The sequence below is a fragment of the Corvus moneduloides genome, chromosome 8 (genome assembly GCF_009650955.1).
Source record: "Corvus moneduloides isolate bCorMon1 chromosome 8, bCorMon1.pri, whole genome shotgun sequence".
NCBI classification, from domain to species: Eukaryota; Metazoa; Chordata; class Aves; order Passeriformes; family Corvidae; genus Corvus; species Corvus moneduloides.
This window is the reverse complement of record NC_045483.1, coordinates 17,859,048-17,872,527: the sequence shown is the minus strand read 5'-3', so window position 1 is coordinate 17,872,527 and position 13,480 is coordinate 17,859,048. Positions and strand designations below refer to the sequence as shown.

Genomic DNA, 13,480 nt, shown 5'->3' with positions numbered 1-13,480 from the left:
AATGAAATAAGTATCCATTTAGCAAACACTTAAGACATTTTTTCTTCCAAACAAATAGAAAAAAAGACATGTACCTGCAAAAATTGCACTTGTTTCTGTCCCCTGAGATACATCTGGGCTGTTCAGAGTAAATAGTTCATAAAGGTCATTGGATTTGAAGAAGCGATTCTGCTTAGGGTCTTTCAGCACTCTGTTTGTTAAAAACTGTTTGAAGATTTGTCTAAAAAAGAAAAAAACAAGTACTTTGTGCATGAAACAATGTCTAGCTATGTTTAAGTACTGAGTACAGTACTTAAACAGAAAACTATAAGCACAAACATTACCCTGCAGGACAATTAAGCAGTGGGAAGATGATGTTAGTTTCCAAAAGACCATCTTGAGTTAGTAACTTTCAAACAAGCAAGTAAATTGTTAAACACAGGGATTTATTATTTTGCAACAACCCCATAACACAACAGGTAACCACCATCCTGAGATGTCCTATGAGGCATCCCTTAACTGAGCAATAAATAACTTCACAGCTAGAACTTTCTTGTCCATTAAAATTGAAAAGCTTACATATGTTACAATAAAACAATCAGAAAGCTCCTGAAAGAAAAACAAAAGCTTGTAAAAATGACAACATTTTATGGGTTCAGTTGATTGGAGGAGTTAAAAGCAGCAGAGTAGCTCAGTCTGATGGCAATGACTGGATGACAGCCACTGAAAAGGGAAATCAGACTTGTGGCTGAGAAGAAAAGAGCCCACCTGCAGAGGACCAAAAGGAAAAATCTGTAGGAGAACAAAGCTGCAACAAGTCTTCTAGGATTGGTGAAACTGCTTCTGTGCCATGTTTGTACTACATAGTGCCTAGAGCAAAAGCTGTTTTACTCTGTACAGAAAATACATCCCTAAATAAAACTGGAAATCAGTTCTCTCGAATAGTTTTTATCATGCTTTTGGCTCTGCTGACATTAAGCAGGGAAACTATTTTTAAATCCAGTGGTCAAAAACGAAGTTTTTATTTGCAGGCAAGAAAACACAGGAAAAGAGAAAAGACAACTGCTTAAAGTTCAAGGTCCATTGCACTGTTCTGGAAAGGAATTAATTTCTGATGGCTGTCCTGACTGTTAAGAGTCCAATTTCTTGATGCAGTCAGTGTTCTTCAAATAGAAGTATGCCAGAGGGATGCAAGCCAAAAAACAGCAGATACTTTGTGTCCACGTGGCAAAACGGACTAAAAAAAGGCATTCAGTAAGTGCGGGCATTTCATTATTTAGAGCTTTTTGTTCATCTGAATTTTCCAAGAGGGCATTTCGGTTCTGAAGAGTAAAGTCTAGGCAGAGGATTCCCATGTACATTCATTTGGAATTCATGTGAGTGAAGCTAACTACTGAGAAAGCTGAATGGGAAAGCAAACCGAAAAGATTTCATTGATTTTGAAATACAAAAAATTAAAAGGCTTTAGCTACATTTTGGAATAAATAACATGAATATGACTGGTAGTTATTGGGATTTAATTCTTTGACTTTGGAATGAATTGGGAATAAAATTAAATTGGGTTTGCACAGTAGTAAACAGATGTATGTACCACATACATCTTGATCTATCCCAAGGAGAATATAAAGAACTTGATGATTTCAATTTGCATTTCAGACTTGTTGAGTCTCATGTTCTGAATAAGGTGCTCACTGTTTTCTGTCCATGCCTCGTACTCTCTTTTACAGTGAATTCTGTGTGCTGGACACAGCTGCTGGAACAGACTTGTAAGGTAGCCATTTAGCACATGAGTCTTGCAGCTAGAGATGGAGCAGCACAGCTGGGAGTCTAGTACGAGAAAAAGGTTCTCCATTTCTCAGAAGAAACTTTTAAAAGTTTTCCATGATGTGCCCATCATGACCAAGGTTGGGGATTACAAGCAATGTAAAGTGTGCACAGGTATGTCGCTGTTACACCACCTTGGATTTGTTACAAACATTTTCCTGAGCATGCAGCTGTACCCAAGAAATCATTCTGACTGACCTGTGGTATATCTTCTCCTCAATAGTACCTGCAGTGAGAAGCCTGTACACAGTCACCTCTTTCTTTTGGCCTATTCTCCACGCACGTTCCCGAGCCTGCAACACAAAAGGTTTGGTCACCACACATGATCCTCTCAAACGTGTCTGACAGAGAGCTAATGATAACACTGTTTCAAACTTAGTTTGGACATTTAACACATACTTCAAGAAGTGTTATTTCCAGACCATAGGATAACTCAGCAGGAGAGGAAAAAGATTTAGAAAGTCTCCAATTGTACCAAGAAATCTATGCAAAAATTATGAATAAATAGATTATGTTAAAATTGGAACCTTTACCTAGAATATGTACTTTATATAGACTTATTCCAGAAGGAAATTTCACAATAGAGCTTTAATATACACCTTTCCTTTGAACTTTTCTTCTTTAACTTAACTGAAATCTTTCCTACAAACATCTTGAACCAACTGCTAATATAGAGCACTCTATGTCAGACACTTGCAGATTTCAGAGCTACACAGGATTTCTACAAAAAAGTTTTTTCCTCTCAAACTTGTAAGCACCATGTAACTGCTACGTGATTTGATAAATCAGTCTTATCACACCATGAGATAGTGAACAACTTCTAAAAGCTTAGAGCAGCTCTGTAAGGTCACAGCTACATATTATTATCTAGAGAGAAAGCCAATTTGAGCAGCATCTGTTCTCTTCTCACCCTGCATTGTCACCACCAACAGTCCTCTCCTGTCTGGTCAAGAGCTTGCACAGCTGTACTTTCCCTTCAGAGACATCTGATTTATTTATTTTAGAAACACAGGCCATTTGAACTGGTTTTTTGACTGCACTGTAACTGACTACATGAATCAACAATACTGAACAGTGGTAAGGTGTAACAGCATAAAGGGGATGTGGTGGGAATCACTTAAATTGGCTTTGCCACAGGAGTAATCATAATGTGGAGCTGCACCCTAAGTGACCATTGCTGGGAACAGCAACTTAGGAAAGAGCAACATAGTGCTTTAACACTATCTGAGGAGATAAATGTCATTTCATCTTCAGTTTTATTTCAACTTAGCTGGTAAATGGAATGTAATAAACCAAACTCACCTGTGTGTCTACACTGGGATTCCAGTCAGGATCATAGATAATAACGCGGTCAGCACCAACCAAGTTAACTCCAATGCCACCAACACGAGTTGTTAGAAGAAAGAGAAATATGGATTTGTCCTGTAATCCAAGTGAGAATTTACTAAAACAAGAATTTGTCACATCAAAATGTGACATTAAAAAAAAAAAATTATTTCCTGGATTATTTCATCAGCATTATTTGCAAAGATGCAAAGGCAGCCAAGAGAAGGAATATATTTCCTTGCTCGTCTAGTATTTCTTTTGGCAAATAAAAGTAGTCTGATCTAAATTTCATTTACTGTTATCCAATAAAATTGCTTTCCCCCCCCTCTCAGATGTGGGTTTTTTTAGCAGAAAACCCAATTTAAGTGTGAAAGAAGTGATGACTTTTTTCCTCTCTCTCACAAATACAGGGGTTTCATTTCACTGAACTCCCTAGTTTTGTGTCTCCAGTCTAAAGTAGTACATCTAAAATCAGAAGAAAACGGAATGGAAGAACTCAATCATACTCATTAATATGTATTCATGTGTGGCATGCAACATCTCACCTCATTGTATCTTGTTACAAGAGGCTGCCTGGAAGCTACTGCTGTGGTGCCATCCATCCTGAGGTAGGAATAGTTTCTATATCTCACAAAGACTTCAAGTATCTGCATCATCTGTGGTGATGGAAAACATTTAATGAAATCCAGATGTGAAGACTGTGCAACTGTGTGATCAACGTATAAGAATTTCTGGTACTAACTGCAGTGTCAAACCAGCGATGACAACCAAAAACTTAAAAAACCTTCTTAAATGACAGAAAACCAACTTATGCAAATGGGGAAAAAAACCCTATTTCACAGCTGAATGCAGTGGAATATTTGTGCTTGGTTTGGAAAGTCCAGGGCCATAGACTCAAGACAATTAAACAGACTGGGGTGCAGCACCCCAAGGAAATCCACAGAAGGAAGACAAAATTGTGAGTAGGCAGGGAAAACAAACAAAGGTCACTGCCTGTGCTATGGTCCTGAAGGGACTGATTCTGAGGATCAGACATGCACAGGCACTACACAGAGCATGCAAATTGACTACCAACTGTATCCTGAAACCACACAGCATGGACAGCCTGGTAGGATAGGGGTATAACTGATACAAGCTTCGACCCAGTATATTGAAACCAGGCCATTGCCACAATGCTGTGTCATTCCAGTAAAGTTTACTGAGTTTGGGAACTGGTCTCTGATTACTCCAATGACTTTAGTCATTTCAGTAACTTTTTCAATAAGATGTTAATTTTATGAGAAAGACACTACAAAAGGTGGTTCTAATTGCAAGTGTTTTTGGAACTCACACACATGTTTTAGTAATAGCTAAAACTAAAAACAATTAGCTCATCTTACCTGTCTTGACTGAGTAAAAAACAACACTCTGTGACCTTGCTTGTGCCATATTTTCAGCAAGGATTCTACCACTATCATTTTTCCAGAACGTTTCCAATATCCAAACTGATTTGGATCCTCCGCTTCAGCATCTGGCACACTCTTCAAAATTCTGGGACTATCCGCAACAAAGTCAGGGTGGTTGCAAATCTTTCTCAAAGTTGATAGTCCTAAGAGAATCTAAAGAAGTTAAGAAAAAAGTATTTTTATTTTCATGACAAATACTTTTATCTATAGGGGTTGTGGACAAGAAAAATAAAAAGCAGTAGGTTATCCACTCACCATCAATGTTTTTAATGGTGTTTTGATATTAGCATTTGTTTCAGGGAAAGTTTTAGGAAAAATCAGTACAAAAGAAAATGACTGAAATTTTATGTACTTATGAGCCTATTCTGGTGACAATGTTAAGAGAATTCTGCAACAACTTCAACATTAGTAAAACCAGTCCCTCCCTAGCTGTAAGGTCAATTTTTTCTTATTCAAAAGGAAAAATTCCACCAGTTTGTTTCTTGAAATTATCATGTCCTGCTTTCTGTCAATACTGTGAAATCATCAACTGTTGTATCACAAAGTTATCACACCTGAACTGTACTCTCAGGACTAACTAAGCTTTTCCTTTGCTTTGCTTCTGCAGTTAGTTAAAAGCATGCATACAGTTACCTACAACAAGTCATCCAACAAGCCATAATTTGTTCCCAAGATCACAAACATATTGTGAAGCTCATTCCTTTCCTACTTTTACCTGGTCACGTCACTAACTCGAATATATTTCATCTAACATTTCTGAGAAAAAAAAGTAGACAACTACAAAAGCTGAACAGACATCAGTGTGTTTGCTTCCTTTTCTGCTCAAAATCCAGCTAGAAGAATGCAAAGGCCATGCCATGATTTTCTCTATCAAACCCTACCTGTCATTATCCTTATTTAATGCCCACCTGCATGTCTCCATTGAGAATCTGGTAAACTTCTTTAGAGTTGATGTAATTTTGATAGATTTGACGCTGCTCCTCTGTCAAACGGCAAAAGAGGACCTACAAAACAAACCAACCACTTAAGCCCAACCTGTGTGAATTTTAAAATTTTACCCTGTGCTACAATGAAACTTCACAGATGTCTGACATACTGAAATGCTAAGTTAAAAAATACTGTATGCAAATCATAAGAAATAATAAAAAAAAATTAGAGAATGAACATGATAATTAAGATGAGTTTCATGAGGTTTTATGTGCTCTTTTCACAGCAGTTACATTTTCCCCCAAACTGTTTTAGTTTTTCAACTGCTGTCATTCTCTAATTTTAATGAGGTAACTGTGCAACATTAACAATCTTTCAAAGCTATGTTCATAGTAAAATCTTTGCATTGTGTGTCTGTCACATCCCTTACAACTTGCAAATTCTTAGAAGTTTAGCAGATGTGATCTGTCCTGTCTTTAGACCTTGAGCACGAAATATGATTTCTCAGGTGCTCTGATGGGCTAAAATGGTACAAAATCACTTCCTTGCATCCTGCAAGGCACCCAAAACGATGCTCTAAACCAAACTGATGTAGTGGCCTATAACTGACAAAAGCAAAAATCAAATTTGTTTAAACTATGATCCCATTCTTTAGATTAAGTAGCCCAGACTCTTTAAAGTATATGGAAATTAAAAAAATTGGTTAAAAAAGATCATTAGACTGCATATACACAGTATGACCTACTCCTTAATTATGTACCTTTCAGCACTGTCTTACAAAGACTAACATGTCTACTTCTCTTTTAGAAGGAGAAGACAGGAAAGGACTGAGGACAGAACATGAAACCCTGAAGCACTGAAGCCTGGTGAGTATTTGTAGCAATTTCAGTTAACTAATACTTTCAACCTCCTCTACTTTGAATGAAAATGTTTCCTAAAGAAACATCCCACCTTTTAGTAAAGCAAACAAGTTTTACACCACAAGGCTAATATTCTGGAAATTTATTAGAATGTATAGGCCAGCTAGCTTGCACTATGTACAACTGCCACCAAGTATTTCTCTATTATTTGCTGCCCAAATTATTCTTTCTACAATAGGAAACAATGCTTAATTGTTTCCTGCTGTAAAAAAGAAAACAGACAGACAACTCATTTCAATGCACTTGAGACCTAAGGGACAGTATTAAATAGCCCTGACTACACTTCATCTATCCTTTGCTTTTTAGATGAGTGAACTCATACAGACCCTGCAAGGCAGCGATCATTTAATACTCCGAACACTGATGAAAGAACATGAATCTTGAAAGCTCTGCACCTTATCTTTAGTTAAACCAGCATTTTATCTGCTACTAGCACAGATTATTTCCAAATGTTCATGCAAGACTGAGTTTTGGGGAGGGAGAGGACTCAGATCTAGTAGTGAAACTAAGCAAACCTGTTCATTTTTATCTGGAAGCGAAAGGCTCATTTTTACATCAGCCTTCATTCTTCGCAGCAAGTAGGGGTTTATGGTGTCCCGTAACACACAGGCACATTTGTACGCAGTTTTTACCTGAAAAAAGGAAGAAAAGGCACAAGTTGTATTTTGATTCTTGATATTAATTTTAGCAACTAGCAAAATTACATAATTAACAAGAGGAAAATCCTAATAAAATTAGATAGCTTATTTTACATGGATCTACAGTTACATGTTCAACACGAGTTGCAATAAAATTCATGTTAGCAACAATAAAATTGAGTAAGGCTTCCTCAGATACCCCAGATTTGTCTTTAAAAGAGATGAAAAGTAAGATATTTAATTTAGAAACCAAAGAAAGAAGTGAGTATAAATCGGTACAAAACCAAAATCCTCATGAAAAAGTAGCTAATGCATATACTGAAGATCAAAAAAGAAGCCTGCAGCAGTGGTGGTTGCTGGACAATAAGTGAAGATTAGTGCTCACTTGAGACTTCAAAAAAAAAGGGTACAAGAAAATCCCCATGATCACAGAAACTAAAGGTCACTCCAGCCCTAAAGGGAGCAGCATATGGTTCTATAATGGGTAATGGATGTGTGAGATAGGTATTAACTGTACATAATGGCTAAAAATACCTTAATTTGTCTTGAAGCAAAGCAAACAGCAGAATAAATTATTGATATTAAAAAAACAATTCAAAAGCCAACTTAGTAATTTACTAATATTTATATAGGAGAAGTACTTGAACTTGAAAAGAAAACTTTAGCAATGCATGCAAAACATTACAAACAGTAGTTAAAAGGATACAAGTTTATTAGCATTTATACAAAACTTAGTCTGCAGATTATGATGCAGACAATTTGTCATCTAATTAGAAATCAATACAACAGCCTGCCACCAATACTGAGAACCACAACTACAAAGACTAATAGACTTATTTAAATAATAATTTCCCAGATAATTTTTTGCTTTCAAAATTAGTTTATCTACTTCCAGACTTCCAACACCTAATTTAGCTTTTTAAAATAAAAACTGTTTTCAGTTTGGATTTAAGGATTCCTCTTATTGCATAATTTGCCAAAGCTTGATAGCAAACAGGAAAGTTCTATTTAAATACATCAAAATGCAGGATCAGTAGCCTCCCATCCCAGTTTGTTTATCTTTACTTCATATCAAAGAATACTTCTAATGACTTAAACTTTAGGGCTTTTGACAAGAAAACCTTGTATACAAGCTGCACTCCTGTATAAATGAAACAGTCTCAGTTGAATGTTTTTACACAACCAGCAGTAAAACACTCACACACAACTCTTTCTTGGGTTAGTGTCTAGAACATACAGCATTAAGTACATTTAGAAGTCAGTTTAGAAACAACAGTAAGAGTTGGAAGAGTTTCCTTCAAGCAAAATGCTATTTTGGATGCATTTACCTGGACAGGAGAGGCATTGCAATATCCTCCCATGGTTATCGGGACAGAAAACTGCTCCATGAACACAGGTAGTGTTCCCAGTTTTCCTGGGAATATAAAGTCAAAAAGGGACCAGAGCTCCTTTAGGTTATTTTGCATAGGGGAGCCAGACAAGATGATTCGATGGGGTGTGCGGAACTATTAAAAAACCACAAAAGAAAGTTATTTTCATGGCTCATGGTGTATCCTGCCTCAGAGGATATTCAATTTCACCACCAATAAATTCTTGTGTCAAAATATGTGACCTCACACTCCTAAAAAGTACAGGTTTCTGCAATACACTGTTCATGTACTGTTAGCAGAAAATTCACACCAGCAATTTGACATTTATCCCTACTGGTAAATTACTGTGCAATTTAAAATTTCTAATTTTTTTTCCTCCACAATACTTCTGTAAATTTACCCATGTAAATTCATTAAAAATGTTAAGTAAGTTAAATAGTCAAATACAGACCATTGTGATTTATGCTTTTATTCTTTATTAATGATCAAACATATATTTTTATGATAGGCTATTAGATACTGGAACCTCCCTCCAGAGCACTTAAATTTATTTTTTATAAAGTACCTGCTTGCATGCAAGTGTGACTGCAGCATTTGGATTTCGGATTTTGTGACCCTCATCCAGAATGACATAATGCCAATCATACGTGTGGATGTTGTCCTGCATCAGTCGAATGTACGAGTAAGACGTAATTAAAATTCCATGGCAGGAAGCGATTTCATGAATTAATTTCACCTAAAAGCAAAAGGTGCACGTTGTCAGTGAGGCAGAATTCTCAGACCTCCTGAACTACACACACAGAGATTTGCTATCCAAGGTACATAGAAAAAGTATTCTAAAAGCAGATCTATAATTTACTTTGCAAAGAAAGTAAGTATAGGCAAGATTTTGATTATATGATTCTTAGCTCCTCTGTCAAAGAATGAAGCACTTGAATACTGTGTTATAGCAAATCAGAATTTGAATGAAAGCCTGGTCAGAAGGAAACAGTGGTTTTTATTTTTAATTTTTTACAGGCAATGTCTGAAAAAACAAACATTGGATTTGTTTCAGGTAACTGGTCTCTTCAAGTTCTCCTATATTCACTTCACAAACCCAGCTTTGCGTACTGCAAGCAAGATTAAGAATGTTAGAGGAAAATTAAACAAATGCAATACTGAAAAACAAACACAAAAATCTATTTGTTTAATCCTAAATTCTGTGTAACCATTCTCATTAATAGGATTAATATAGTTGCTATCAGTCTTCAAATTTTGTGCTTCTCTTGTAAGCTTTAACCTTTCCCCAAGTTTTAACTAGCCTTTATAGCTGCAAGTTATGTAGGGCAGGAACAGTCTATGTCACTTTTGACAGTGTTCAGGACTCATCTTTATTGCATTGATAAATCTAGAAGACTCAAACAGCAGATGATGAGACAGGAAAACAAGAAAGTACAATCACCACCACATTTGCTAAAGGAAAGACAAACCCCTTATTACCAGAAGTATCTTTAAGAAAAAAAACCACCCACAAAAAAACAATTAGAAAAACCAAACAAAAGGGAAAAACCCGTGTCAAAAACTCAGATGGTGTCAATATCCATGATCTTTTATTGTAAAATTACTTGCTCACACGTACCTGAAGATTCAAAAAACTCTTTTAACTGTTCAAGAATATCTGCTTTCTGATTATCATCAACACATTATTTAATGCTGATATCATGAGTCCCAAAAGAATAAGTAATCTTTAGAATAATTTGTATTTCAGACAGAGTAGGATTTCTCTGCAGGTGTGGACATCTAAAGCTTAGTTCTACCTGGTATATTATCCACAGCCTGCAACTTTTCTTGAGTCTCAGCAATGGTCTATCATAGAATATTGTAGACACCTCTACCCAAACACTTAAGACAAATCATCTCGGGTGATTTAAAATTAAAAGCTTGTAAAATATGTAACCTCTCCTAATTTTTGCAATTAAAAGGGTATGTCTGCAATTAGCCTGACTTACAGAATGCTACACTCTTGTCATTAAAAGATGTTTTGTGAAAGTGCTGCTGTTATTATGGAGGCTCAAGAGACCAATCCCTCCTAGAGGGCAAACAGTGGACTGGTAGAAAACAACAGCCATAAATCACGTTGTCAGGTAGCAGAGAGAACAGAAGTGAAACACAGGCACATGAAGGCCATTCACTGTAAACACACCACAGCAGAATCCTAGTCAGGATTTACTGAACCTGTAATTAATTAAAGTTTCCTTCAAGCTAAATTTTTAATAAACAAGGATTTGTGCTGACAATGAAGAAATACAACAACACAATTTTATCAACTCACACTACAACACTTACTAAGTCTCATTTTACTGCATTGAGTACTTTTTCAAGGTTGCCTTCACTTTAGGTGCAGTTCTTGGAATAATTTAAAATATTTTAAAACATGCTAACAGATCTAATATTGGATACAAACTCTTGAGGGAGTGGTATTTCATAATTTATCCTATTTTATAATGTATTCTTTAGTCTAGAGTTCTTGTTTCGTTAGATAAAGGCACATCTAACTTAATTTTATTTTTTCTCTGGAAATACACTTCAGTGAAATATTTCAGGTCATGCACTGTTAACACTAAATTAAAAACAGTCTGCTTGAGAGAGGCAAATCCTACTAATGCCAAAAGATTGGCACAGATAGATACACAGCAGTTACCTAATTTTGAAATTCTGCACTCTGGCCTTTATCTGATTGATGCTAATGAATAGAGGAACATGTGAGTAAATTGAGTAATTATGAACTTGCATTTTTGTTCAGCACAGTACTTCAGGCCTTTACAATTCAGGGACAGTATTTTCTCCCAGCCTTGGGTGATAAGATGATGGTGTTGCCTTGTCTTCACTGGACCACGTAAGATGTACAAAGACTGGATGATTTCTGGCAAGCACCATTTCTTAAGGCTAAAAGATTTATGATTTATTCTAAGGACATACTCCAAGCAAATACTTTTTTCCTGTTGGTACCTCACTGTACCTTTAAGTTTGCTTCTGAAGGTACAAAACCAGGACCACTGTTTGGACTGATGCTTAATAAGGTTTATCTTTTTTGGGATAAAGCAGTCTTTAAAAAAATATTTAAGAGGACCTCAATTCTGAACTCTTATATATTATGTATTAAACATGGTCATTTTCTTGGACAGAAGTGTGTACGTTAAGACTAAACTTAAAGAAATAGACTAGTGATAACTACAAAATTCACTAAACATTCAGATACCTTTGAGGCAAGCGTGAAGTCAGAGATAGTATCTAGTCACTTATACAACCATATATCATCTATGAATCAAAAGTGCATTCTTCAGCAGGCTTATCACTGTCTCATAACCAACCATTAGGCCTGGGGATCCATAAATTCAACATATAAAACCTCTTTATTATTTCCCTGCCCCAACAAAAAAATCTAAATGGCACCATGAAGAGGCTTCAAAAGAACACATTATAATGTTTAATAATGTAAAAGTTGCAATAAAAAGAGCTAAAGCACTTAGTACATATTTAACAAGAATGCTACTTCTTGGAGTACAATACTAATTTTATCTGAGTTTGGTCCTTAACTCAGAAATAGAGCCTTTGGCTAAAATACAGGTTCCATATGAAATCATGCCAGTAACTGTAACCTCCAAAATTTATTTTCTTCACATGTAGATTATGTACTCTACTGTGAGGCTAGAAAGTCTAAAATTTTCCATGTGTAAAGTCATCTTCAAGTAGATGGTTTCACAGCTGCAAGCATCATAGACTGACAACTACTTTTTAGGGCTGAATTGTGTGTCCTGCATTTGACCAGAATAAGGGAATGCAAAGTTACACATTTACAAATGGTATGTGACTAACATCAGAAAGAATTGTTAACCTCGGTGATACCTGTTTCAAAGATTAAGAAATAAAAAGTTCAGCCTTGAACTTAAAAAATACAGCCTCCTGCCATATGTGAGATGTTGAACAAGATAACCAAAGTTCATGTTGCCTCTTACATTCTATGATTTACAAATGCTCATGTGCCAACAGAAGTTTTAAAACACCAGAACAAGCTCTTTGCTTGTCAGAAGCAAAGAAGGCTTTTTTCCCAACACTATCAAAGTTTTTTCTCCTTGCCTTCTGTTCTATACCATAAATAGAACAGCACTTGTGATACACTACATTAGATTTAGTTCTTTGTTTTCTCTCATGCTTAGAGGTCTCAGAGCACTCAGTGTTTACAGATCAGATTTGAGTGTAAACCACAGTAGGAGCTTAACAGTGTAAGACTGCACTGCAGGACACATTTAGCCACAAATGCCATACCTTGCTCAAACTGAAAGCTGACTTCACAGGGGAAGACTATCATTTAGATGTGGTTCCACCTACTGCTCAAACTTAAGCACATTTATCATCATAGAAGTGTTGGGGAGGATGAAACAGGAAAACCTTGGAAATATGATTGCCTGACAAAAGATTTTGGGAATATGAAAACTACAGGCAACATCGAAATGAAAGCCACTTTTGAAATACCAGGTCTTAGTTACTGAACAACTGGAAAACAATGGTATGGCCACTGAAGGTAATCACCTCTTGATGGAACAATACCCTCTGCTTGCAGGCAGGTCCAAGGGTCAGAGCAGACCCTACTAGCTCAGCAGAAGGGGTCCAAAGAGTAGTTTTTAGAAGTTAAGATGTAACACTCTATGGTAATATAAGAACTCTTATAGGCTGTATGTAAATGCTATAGGATTTGTATCTTGTATTAGATTGGTTAGTGACAATTAGAATATTCAGTACAGAAGATGATTTATTGTATTGTAACCAGGACTTCAGACACTTCTATTCATTCTCACTTCTATTCCTTACTTCACTTCCATTCTATTCTCTTGCTCTTGCTCTTACACTCTCTCTCTCTCTCTCACCCACTTACTCTCCTGCTTACTCTCTTGGGCCTGCTCAGAGCTGAGTCAGGCAGCTCTGAGCAGTGCCCCAATACCCACGCCTTTACAATAAACCGACTGTGTCCCAAGACCTGCTTATAGAGATCCATTCGTCTCTGTCTCCGTCTC

At 36.3% G+C, this 13,480-nt stretch overlaps 1 protein-coding gene across 4 annotated transcripts in view; it reads right to left on the bottom strand.

Annotated features, from left to right (window-relative positions):
* The window catches only part of ERCC6 (ERCC excision repair 6, chromatin remodeling factor), a 53,482-nt gene that overhangs the window by 12,460 nt on the left and 27,542 nt on the right, over window positions 1-13,480 (bottom strand). For all 4 annotated transcript variants that reach the window (XR_004241538.1, XM_032116261.1, XM_032116262.1 and 1 more), the window contains 9 exons: window positions 8,995-9,165; window positions 8,388-8,564; window positions 6,937-7,053; window positions 5,483-5,578; window positions 4,509-4,727; window positions 3,675-3,785; window positions 3,106-3,225; window positions 2,002-2,096; window positions 75-220 (listed from right to left, as the gene is read on the bottom strand). Coding sequence is in view for 3 of the 4 variants with exons in the window: in XM_032116261.1 (XP_031972152.1) it covers window positions 75-220; window positions 2,002-2,096; window positions 3,106-3,225; window positions 3,675-3,785; window positions 4,509-4,727; window positions 5,483-5,578; window positions 6,937-7,053; window positions 8,388-8,564; window positions 8,995-9,165 (1,252 nt within the window). In the remaining variant the exon portion in view is untranslated. The remainder of the gene's footprint in view (window positions 1-74; window positions 221-2,001; window positions 2,097-3,105; window positions 3,226-3,674; window positions 3,786-4,508; window positions 4,728-5,482; window positions 5,579-6,936; window positions 7,054-8,387; window positions 8,565-8,994; window positions 9,166-13,480) is intronic.